Source organism: Cherax quadricarinatus, chromosome 73 (genome assembly GCF_038502225.1).
Source record: "Cherax quadricarinatus isolate ZL_2023a chromosome 73, ASM3850222v1, whole genome shotgun sequence".
NCBI lineage: Eukaryota > Metazoa > Arthropoda > Malacostraca > Decapoda > Parastacidae > Cherax > Cherax quadricarinatus.
Window position 1 is genome coordinate 6618966 of NC_091364.1, and position 12500 is coordinate 6631465.

The window sequence follows — 12500 nt, forward strand, 5'->3', positions numbered from 1 at the left end:
TATATATATATATATATATATATATATATAATAACAAGTCGGCCGTCTCCCACCGAGGCAGGGTAACCCAAAAAGAAAGAAAATCCCCATAAAGAAAATACTTTCATAATCATTCAACACTTTCACCACACTCACACATAATCACTGTTTTTGCAGAGGTGCTCAGAACACAACAACTTAGAAGCATATACGTATAAAGATACACAACATTTCTCTCCAAACTGCCAATATCCCGAACCCCTCCTTAGAGTACAGGCATTGTACTTCCCATTTCCAGAACTCAAGTCCGTCTATAAAAATAACCGGTTTCCCTGAATCCCTTCATTAAATATTACACTGCTCACACTCCAACAGATCGTCAGGTCCCAAATACCATTCGTCTCCATTCACTCCTATCGAACACGCTCAAGCACGCCTGCTGGAAGTCCAAGCCCCTCGCCCACAAAACCTCCTTTACCCCTTCCTTCCAACCTTTTCGAGGACGACCCCTACCCCGCCTTCCTTCCCCTACAGATTTAAACGCTGTCCATGTCATTCTACTTTGATCCATTCTCTCTAAATAACAAAACCACCTCAACAACCCCTCTTCAGCCCTCTGACTAATACTTTTATTAACTCCACACCTTCTCCTAATTTCCACACTCCGAATTTTCTGCATAATATTTACACCACACATTGCCCTTAGACAGGACATCTCCACTGCCTCCAACCGTCTCCTCGCTGCTGCTTTCACAACCCAAGCTTCACACCCATATAAGAGTGTTGGTACTGCTATACTTTCATACATTCCCTTCTTTGCCTCCATAGATAACGTTTTTTGACTCCACATATACCTCAACGCACCACTCACCTTTTTTCCCTCATCAATTCTATGATTAAACTCATCCTTCATAAATCCATCCGCCGACACGTCAACTCCCAAGTATCTGAAAACATTCACTTCTTCCATACTCCTCCTCCCCAATTTGATATCCAATTTTTCTTTATCTAAATCATTTGATACCCTCATCACCTTACTCTTTTCTATGTTCACTTTCAACTTTCTACCTTTACACACACTCCCAAACACATCCACTAAGCTTTGCAATTTTTCTTTAGAATCTGCCATAAGCACAGTATCATCAGCAAAAAGTAACTGTGTCAATTCTCATTTTGCATTTGATTCCCCATAATTTAATCCCACCCCTCTCCCGAACACCCTAGCATTTACTTCTTTTACAACCCCATCTATAAATATATTAAACAAATTAATATGAACACCTGCTGCCTGAACTATGGAACTGTCAACTGAGTAATCTATTTAAATGTGTTTTCAGTCACTTTTTGTGCTTTATCCCAAGACAATAATGCATCAATTCACTCCACTAAAGTTGTTCCAAACTGGCATAAAGAACATGAAAGTAAAATCGACCACTTGGACTGACTCTCACAATCGCCAGATATAAATATTATCGAGCATCTGAGAGGTCAATTGGAACAGCAAGTCACGAACCGGTTTCCTCCACCGTCGTCTTGGAAGAGTAAGATCAGGTTTTGCTTGAGAAATAGCCCATATTTCCCCTGGATACTGTTTAAATGCTGTATGAATCAATTTCTCGAAGAACTGGTGCTTTTTTTTTTAGCTGCAAATGGAGCACTAACTCCATATTAAAAAAATAAAAAATGTTATAGAACGAGGCGTTTATATTATATTGTCCAACACAATTAGAAAGAATTAGGAATGCCTGTGTGTGTTTCATCTTCTGAAAACCCCTTGTCAGGAAAAACTTGTCTAGTTTCTCAACAAACCTTTCCTCACCTCTCTCTCTCTCTCTCTTTCTTTCTTGATTCTGACAACGTAAATGCTGGTAAAACTGTCCCCCAAACTCTCAGAGTGAAGCAAATGCTAAACATCCATAATTACCTCCTGCTCTAATGACTTGAAGGATCAATAGCGAGCCTAATTAACCCCAATTACACCGTTATGACTCTGGTTCTTTAATTAAGGAGTGAAGAGCTCCTTATTAGTCTCCTTGAACCGTGTTAAAACCTTGAAGAAATATTAAGATTATAATGTTGGGTGCACTATATTATTTCGTATTTCTTGACAGATTGCTGTTTTGGCTCTAATTTTAATTGTCAATTAAAGTTATGGCTTAGAGCGAAGAGAATTTGATAAAGCGAATGAGAGACACAAACTTCTGGAGAATGTAAGAACTGCTGCCACACTAGGCAATTAAGAAATGGGGGGGGGAGAAGAGAGGAAGTGATGATTGGCGAGGCTGGAGAGCAAGAGATAGATGGTAGTGATGAAGATAGGTACCACTCTCATACTCTCTCTCTCTCTCTCTCTCTTTCTCTCTCTCTCTCTCTCTCTCTCTCTCTCTCTCTCTCTCGGTGTTCTCTCTATTCACCCACTCAATCTCTGCAATTTACTCTCCTATGCTCCTCCACCTTATATTTCCTCCTCCCTTTCCTCTTCCTTCTAGCCTCCTCCTCCTCCTCGTCTTCCTCCTCTTAGCCCCTCCTCCTCGCCCACCTCCTCCTCCTCCTCGTCCTCCTTGTACTCGCACTCCTCCTCCTCGTCTTCCTCCTCCTCCTCCACCTCCTCCACATAATCCAGCCATCGGGTGTGGGTGATATAGTCGTCTCACAACACGGACGCTTGTCCCACCACTCACGGCCACCTCTGTGTTGTACACACTGGGAGTAACTTACTTCACCTGCTCTGCCAACCCATACGTGAATACAGGGGTCGAGCCCTTGGCCCTGTCTATTGGCTTCCTTTCCTGTCATATCTATTCTTAAAACTAGGTATGAAACCTGCTTCCGCTACTTCCACGTCCAGGAGTTACTGCATCTCCTGGCCACCCTGAGCGGGGGGGGGGGGGTTGTAAGAAAACACTTCCTCACATCTCTGTGGAATTCATCTTCGTTTGAAATTCTCCAACGGTGCCCTCGTGTACTTGTTTTCCGCCTCCTGAACAGTCTCTTGCACTCCAACATATCAGTTCCCATAATTATTTAGGTTCCGTTAGTGTGTGTTCCTGTCTGCTCCTCTTTCTTTTAGCATGGCCCATACGGGTGTATCGCTTCCATATTATTATAGCTTTCCCAATAACAGAGAATCGAATAATTTTTTTCTCGGAGACATTGACTCTTCCTGTAGATTAAACATAATAATAATAATAATAATAATAACAATAATAATAATAATAATAATAATAATAATAATAATAATAATAATAATAATAATAATAATAATAATAATAATAATAATAATAATATTATTATTATTATTATTATTATTATTATTATTATTATTATTATTATTATCATTATTATTATTATTATTAGAACAGCAACAATAATGATAATAAAAATTATCAAAAATAATAATAATAATAATTACAATAAAAAGAATTCGTGAGTTCCTCCCTCTCCCTATCTTCAATCCTCCTCCCTATCTTCCTTCATCCTTCTTCTCCCTATCTTCATCCCGCCTTATTCCTGTATTCATCCTTCCCTGTCTCTATCTCCTTCCCTACCTTCCTTATCTTCTTTCTTCTACGTGCCTCTCTACTTTCTTCTCTCTCTCTCTCTTTCTCTCCTCTCTCTCTCTCTCTCTCTCTCTCTCTCTCTCTCTCTCTCTCTCTCTCTCTCTCTCTCTCTCTCTCTCTCTCTCTCTCTCTCTCTCTCTCTCTCTCTCTCTCTCTGTCTCTCTCTCTCTCTCTCTCTCTCTCTCTCTCTCCATATATTCCAGTTCCTTCCACCACATTCTCTTATCCCTTACTTCATACTTCTCTCTCCCTTTCTCTTCCTTTTTGCCTTTCCTTCTCTTCCTTTCCCCCTCTCCCTTTCTCTTTCTTTCCCCTCCCTCACACAGTCATATCAAGGTCCACAAACTGTCCACTGGACAAAAGGTGTAAACATTTACCTCCCTCAGTGAGAGTGCCGGCACGAGTGGTGCTCTTCAGTGTCGACACATTACCGTGATTGCCCAAGTGAGTGCAAGTGTTGAGACTCTCTCTCTCGAGGCCTGAGCGCCGGTGTGGAGCCCAGTGCCTCGCCTGGCCACTGCGCCCGAGTGCAGATGTGTAACTTTTCCCTGGACGCCTCATGCGAGGCGACCCATGTTGGCCAGTTTTGTAAATATGAGAAAAAGGCCTCCAAGACTGAACAGCACCTACTTAAAAGGCCTTTGCACCTGATATTCACTTTTGGATGTCCTTTTATCAATCTCTTTTACAATTAAATTGCACTGTATAGAGGAACGTTATAACAGAGTTTACCATATAATTGGTTGGTGTTATACCACGAGATATAATAATGCCGTGATGTCCTATAATTTGAGCTCCACCAAGAATATAATTGGCATAGAGAAAGATGATTATAAATTTATTGTGGTGAATGAAGCGAATCCCTTTCACGGCGAGTCAGCCTAAAAAACTTCTTATTGGAGACTAATCTTCATGGTAGTCGTGGCTACACACACATACACACACACACACACATACACGGTAGTCGTGGCTACACACACACACACACACACACACGGTAGTCGTGGCTACACACACACACACGATAGTCGTGGCTACACACACACACACACGGTAGTCGTGGCTACACACACACACAGGGTAGTCGTGGCTACACACACACACACACGGTAGTCGTGGCTACACACACACACAGGGTAGTCGTGGCTACACACACACACACACACACATACACGGTAGTCGTGGCTACACACACACACACACACACACACGGTAGTCGTGGCTACACACACACACACGATAGTCGTGGCTACACACACACACACACGGTAGTCGTGGCTACACACACACACAGGGTAGTCGTGGCTACACACACACACACACACACATACATGGTAGTCGTAGCTACACACACACACACACACACGGTAGTCGTGGCTACACACACACACACACACGGTAGTCGTGGCTACACACACACACACACACACACACGGTAGTCGTGGCTACACACACACACACACACACGGTAGTCGTGGCTACACACACACACACACACACACACACACACACGGTAGTCGTGGCTACACACACACACACACACACACACACACACACACACACACACACACACGGTAGTCGTGGCTACACACACACACACACACAGGGTAGTCGTGGCTACACACACACACACACACACGTTAGTTGTGGCTACACACACACACACACCCACTCACACACACACACACACACACACACACACACACACACACACACACACACACACACACACACACACACGGTAGTCGTGGCTACACACACACACACACACACACACACACACACACCCACACACACACACACACACACACGGTAGTCGTGGTTACACACTCACACACTCACACACACACGGTAGTCGTGGCTGCACATACACACACACACGGTAGCCGTGCCTACACACACACAAGGTAACCATGGCTACACGCACAATGTAGCCATGGCTACACACACAAGGTAACCATGGCTACAAACACACACAAGGTAGCCATGGCTACACACACAAGGTAGCCATAGCTACACACACACACAAGGTAGCCATGGCTACACACACAAGGTAGCCATGGCTACACTCACACACAAGGTAGCCATGGCTACACACACAAGGTAGCCATGGCTACACACACACAAGGTAGCCATGGCTACACACACAAGGTAGCCATGGCTACACACACACACAAGGTAGCAATGGCTACACACACAAGGTAGCAATGGCTACACACACACAAGGTAACCATGGCTACACACACAAGGTAGCCATGGCTACACACACACACAAGGTAGCCATGGCTACACACACAAGGTAGCCATGGCTACACACACACAAGGTAGCCATGGCTACACACACAAGGTAGCCATGGCTACACACACACACAAGGTAGCCATGGCTACACACACAAGGTAGCCATGGCTACACACACACAAGGTAGCCATGGCTACACACACACAAGGTAGCCATGGCTACACACACACGGCAGCAGTGATTACACACGCACACGGTAACTGTGGCTACGCATGACACGCACCGCCAAACACCGTGTCAAGAAGGAGATTACAAGAGGCTGTAATCCCTGAGATGAAACGTCAGTCAATCACCTGGAAAAAAAATAATCGTACCCAAATATATTTCATTTTATTCACAAGACGATAAAAGTTTCCTTTCATAAGCTGTTGATGTCTATTATTAGTGTTATTGTTATTGTTATTATAATTATTTTATTATAATTATTATTATTATTATTATTATTATTATTATTATTATTATTATTATTATTAATATTATTATTTCATTACTATTATTACTATTATTATTCTTATTCTTATTATTATTATTATTATTATTATTATTATTATTATTATTATTATTATTATTATTATTATTATTATTATTATTATTATTATTATTATTATTATTATTGTTATTATTATTAATATTATTATTTCATTACTATTATTACTATTATTATTCTTATTATTATTACCATTATTATTATTATTATTATTATTATTATTATTATTATTATTAGTAGTAGTAGTAGTAGTAGTAGTAGTAGTAGTAGTAGTAGTAGTAGTAGTAGTAGTAGTATAACTTTTATTATTATTGTTATTATTAATATTATTATTATCATTATTACTATTATGTAATTATTATTGTTATTATTATTTTTAATTTTATATACACATGAGAGTTCAGTGTCGGTGACAGTCATACAGCGCCTGGGGAATGATACTGTAGACACTGAAGTTGGATCCAAAGAAGAGGATGAAGAGCCTTCCCAGCGTCAAGGGTCGTCAACATCAAACCATTTTGCAGCTTCTTGCAAAAAAAAGTTCTAACCACCCACTCCCACCCATTCATCTCACATCCACTCCCACCCACTCATTCCACACCCACTCCCTCTCACTCATTTCATACCCACTCCTCCCACAGACTCATTCCACACTCACTCCCACCCACTCATCCCATACCAACTCCATCTCGCACTTTCGAGAGACGACCACGCCCACATATCCATTCCAGCTAACACCCACCACCCGCAACAGTTAAGGTCATAACACCCACAAACTATATCAAAACATTTAACAATTCAGAGATCCACACCCTCTCAACACCACCAGAATTTAAAAATTCAGAGATCCAAACCCTCTCAACACCACCAGAATTTAACAATTCAGAGATCCATACCCTCTTAACACCACCAGAATTTAACAATTCAGAGATCCACACCCTCTGAACACCACCAGAATTTAACAATTCAGAGATCCATACCCTCTCAACACCACCAGAATTTAACAATTCAGAGATCCACACCCTCTGAACACCACCAGAATTTAAAAATTCAGAGATCCACACCCTCTTAACACCACCAGAATTTAACAATTCAGAGATCCACACCCTCTTAACACCACCAGAATTTAACAATTCAGAAATCCACACCCTCTTAACACCACCAGAATTTAACAATTCAGAGATCCACACCCTCTTAACACCACCAGAATTTAACAATTCAGAAATCCACACCCTCTTAACACCACCAGAATTTAACAATTCAGAGATCCACAACCTCTTAACACCGCCAGAACTTAACAATTTAGGTCTTGACACCTAAGGAACTCAAAAGTTCCTCAACGTGAAATAATTTAGATAAAAGATTGCAGCATCACGAGCCAGAAGCGAAGCATCATGGCATCGGTAGCCAGAGAGATAATGTGAGAATCACCTGATAGATCTGAGAATAAAAAATACATGGAAACACGATCGAGCCTTTAGCCAATGGAAATTGCGAAGTGATATTCCATTAATATGCTCCTAGTGAACCCGTGAATGAGATAGAGAGAGAAACGGAGAGAGATTGAGAGAGTATGAGAGAACTTGAGAGATGAGCGAATACTGCTCAGGGGATGATTATTTGAGAATGTAGGAGGACGTGCCTCTGAATGCGGTTCATTCTCTGCTTTAAACAGAGCTTATTGAAATCTGACATATTTCACACCCGACAGTGGTTGAAGGTCATTGTTTGGTGGTAATTAAAGGTCCTTCTTAGGTAGTGGCTGGAGGTCACTGTAGGTAATGACTGATGGTTATCGTAAGGGGTGACTGAAAGAGATCATTGGAGATGGTGACTAGCAGTTATTCTAGGAGATAATTACAACCCAAGGTAACTATTTAGTGACTGTGATTAAGACTTTACTGTTGTTGATTGTGACTGGCAGCTACCATTAGAAATAAGTGAGACCCAATGTTATCTTTTAGTGACTGTGATTGAGATTCTTCTGCTGTTGACTGTGACTGGCAGCTGTCATTAGAGTTTCTTGTTGAAGTTTTATTTACCAGAAAGTCCGTCCAGTCAGGAGTCCCTTGCCGCGGTGAAGGGGGTTTAGATCCCAGGAATTGTACCCTTTTTCCCCCTTTCCCTCTGATCGAATTTATTCGAAATATATTCAGAAGCCAAGTTCCTCGGGGTAATTTTTTTTCATTAACCCTCCACTGTTCTTAGCAGTGATGCTTGTCAGTTACTACAATACTGGTTATCCGAAACTTTCTCCCCTCGTCAGTATCTTTAGCAAAAACAATACATGTGCACTAGGGGTGTTTCCTTACACCTGCTGTCTCTGCTCACCTAACATTAAGTAGGTACCTGGGTGTCAGTAGACTGGCGTGGGTTGCATCCTGGGCGACAAAATTAGCATAGATTGTTCAAAATGCTCTGCATAATCAGGGGCCATAGGCTCTCTATATAGTATGTCACAAATATGATCAGCTATGGTCTGTATAAGTTGTATCATGTACTAATAGAAATAAAGATTATTATTATTATTATTATTATTACTATTATTATTGTTATTAACAATAATAATAATAATAATAATAATAATAATAATAATAATAATAATAATAATAATAATGATAATAATAATAATAATAATAATAATAATAATAATAATAATAATAATAATAATAATAATAATATTATTATTATTATTATTATTATTATTATTATTATTATTACTATTATTATTGTTATTAACAATAATAATAATAATACTGGCCGATTCCCACCAAGGCAGGGTGGCCCGAATAAGAAAAACTTTCACCATCATTCACTCCATCACTGTCTTGCCAGAAGGGTGCTTTACACATAATAATAATAATAATAATAATAATAATAATAATAATAATAATAATAATAATGCAAAACAGTTATTATTATTATTATTATTATTATTATTATTATTATTATTATTATTATTATTATTATTATTATTATTATTATTATTATTATTCAGATAGGACCATTCCACCATCAATGTCTTACTCCACCTTGATTCACACTTTTTATAGTCTTTACCGACAGCCATGCAGTTACTGCTGTCTTTTGTCGATGCTGAAGTTGAGACATATGGTGAAACAGATGTAAAGAGTATCTTGAGTGAGATGTTTCGCCTGTGTAGCAAGCTTCTTCAGTCAATGATTGACTAAGAAAGCCTGTTCCACTCTACAACTGTCTTTTCCACCATTGTCCGTTGATATTATCAATGACACCGCCTGATATTACAATATTTTCTCCAAAGTTTATGTCTGGGTCGTAAGAACATAAATATAAATTTTCCTTAAAAATTTTCGCCATCATTAAAGTAGGTCAGTTATCGAGTAAATAGCAGCTTTTTTTGCCCCCTGACCTTGTGCAAGTCGAAGGTGTACAACAAGTCTGCGTTCTCAGTATTACGCTTTACTTTGCAGCTATCTATGGATTTGCCCTGGTTCTGCTCGCAGGCATCTGGTTCTTTGTAGATGAATGGTTCAGAGAACCGACATGTTGATAAATTAGACACATGTGCAACTCTTGGGTATCTTTATTGAGGAAACGTTTCGCCACACAGTGGCTTCATCAGTCCATACAAAGGAGAATCTTGAAGAACAGAAGGAGAATCAGGTAATCAGTCCCTCAACCTTGAGTCGATGTGGTCAGTCCATCAATCTCCTTTGTATGGACTGATGAAGCAACTGTGTGGCGAAACGTTTCCTCAATAAAGATACCCAAGAGTTGCACATGTGTCTAATTTATCATCTGGTTCTTTGTATGTTGATAATACTGATGTGCAGGCACAGAATGTCGGCTCGTGGCAACCACTCTCCAACACCCAGCCGTGTGAATCATGTGAATCATATGTGAATCATGGTTCACATGATTCACACACACTAAGAGGTATGTATATCTGTATTCACTTTAAATTTGTTTACATCTCATTGTATATTAACCGAGACGTGCTCTACCACCAGGTTAGTCAGGTGTGTATTTCTCAGTGTTTATAGTTATACACAGAGAGCCTGACTTTAATCCCTGACTTTAATCCTTATCTTGGGGATTACAGTCTCCTTGACTGGTAGCGCACAAGTAACATGCAGCCTCAATAACACTCGTGTAGTCGATAGTCGGTCCCTGATGGGGCCAGGAGCTATGAATCGACCCCTGCAACCACAACTAGGTGAGTACATCAAGGTGAGTATACCGCCAATGTCAAATTCTCATCCATGATAACTATTTTTAATATATTGGAAAAAAAAGCTAGAAATTTGATCCAAAATCCCTCCCAAATCCGGATTTTTTGATACACCTTACGAGAACAGCCCAGCAACAGAAATCCAGCCGGGGATCGAAATATATCTCATTAATCTCCGATCAGCGTGACGATCACAATGCCACGGCTTCTCGTCCCTGGGGGTCGATGTTGTCTGATACATATTTCGGAAACTGCAAATGAGTCTCCCGCCCCTGACTGCCTCCCTGACGCGGAGTGATACATGGCCCCCATCAACACTCTTGACGAAGACTGAGTTAGTCCTCCGCAACACCAAGTACCTCCCCATTTTCTCCTCACACAAACCAGCAGAAGAGTGCACCATCAATCATGGTTGAGGATCGGGGATTGATGGCACGGTTGACGGGGAGGATTTAATCTCGACGGGCAATTGATGCATCCGCGCCATTACTTATAAATGATGGATAGTCTTGCGTTTGGTTTCCTAATGTACTACTCTGTTTTAAGCTTAGTGTGAAAGACTATTTAGCTTAATTTAGGACAAGTTTGGATAACCACCAAACACACCCAGGCAGCAACCATATATATATATATATATATATATATATATATATATATATATATATATATATATATATATATATATATATATATATATATATATATATATATATAAAGGAGGTTTTGTGTGCGAGGGGCTTGGACTTCCAGCAGGCATGCGTGAGCGTGTTTGATAGGAGTGAATGGAGACAAATGGTTTTTAATACTTGACGTGCTGTTGGAGTGTGAGCAAAGTAACATTTATGAAGGGGTTCAGGGAAACCGGCAGGCCGGACTTGAGTCCTGGAGATGGGAAGTACAGTGCCTGCACTCTGAAGGAGGGGTGTTAATGTTGCAGTTTAAAAACTGTAGTGTAAAGCACCCTTCTGGCAAGACAGTGATGGAGTGAATGATGGTGAAAGTTTTTCTTTTTCGGGCCACCCTGCCTTGGTGGGAATCGGCCAGTGTGATAATATATATATATATATATATATATATATATATATATATATATATATATATATATATATATATATATATATATATATATATATATATATATATATATATATATATATATATGATTATTTTATTATTTACTTACCAAAAACAAAGAGGTAGACAGGGAAGGTGATGGGATCAGTGGGGTGAGTGTTGACCTGACACTCATAGCGGCCACTGTCTCGAGGCTGCACTGAGTTGATCTTCAGGACCCACGACTGTGAGTTGGAGTCCGGCGAGTGTATCACTTCGAACCTGTCATCTGCAGTGTAGGTGTACTGCGCTACCGTCAGGATGTGCAGGTCCGACACTCTGATCCACGACACCTAAGAACATAAGAAGGATCACTGTAGCAGGCCTACTGGCCCATGCCAGGCAAGTTCAAGTCACACCCGCCCAGCAGGCCTGATGGCCTAAGCTGGGCAGGTCCAACTCACACCTACCCACCAAGACCACAGTTGTGGGACTATACATGGAAGCCAGTGGAAGCCTTGAATGTTTGTTTTGCAACTGCAAAACAAACATTCAAGGACTTTGGAAAACATATGATTTTCGAATTTAAAATATATGTACATATTTAGATATTATAGAAAGTAGTACATATTTATTATCTTAGAAGAAATATGTAAACCAATTATTTTCCGTGACATGAAAACAGTAAATCAAGTCGTAAATTGTAAATGATAATCCGATTAAAAATAGAAAAAAGACAAAGAAATCTTACAATGAGACTGATAAATCAATCTGAAATGGAGAAAGAGAGACACCGCGTATACTCCGTGAGGTGTATGCCTCTCTTTATGCTCTAAATTCCATTAATTTCCCAATCAACTATTTGGCTACTCTTAACACAGACTAGCATTTCATACAGCAACAAGTGTT

General features: G+C 40.1%; 1 protein-coding gene across 1 annotated transcript in view; it reads right to left on the bottom strand.

Moving 5' to 3' along the window:
• The window catches only part of LOC128701149 (zwei Ig domain protein zig-8), a 608905-nt gene that overhangs the window by 23375 nt on the left and 573030 nt on the right, over positions 1 to 12500 (bottom strand). The window contains exon 3 of the mRNA XM_053794749.2: positions 11722 to 11944. Within this exon, the coding sequence (XP_053650724.2) occupies positions 11722 to 11944 (223 nt within the window). The remainder of the gene's footprint in view (positions 1 to 11721; positions 11945 to 12500) is intronic.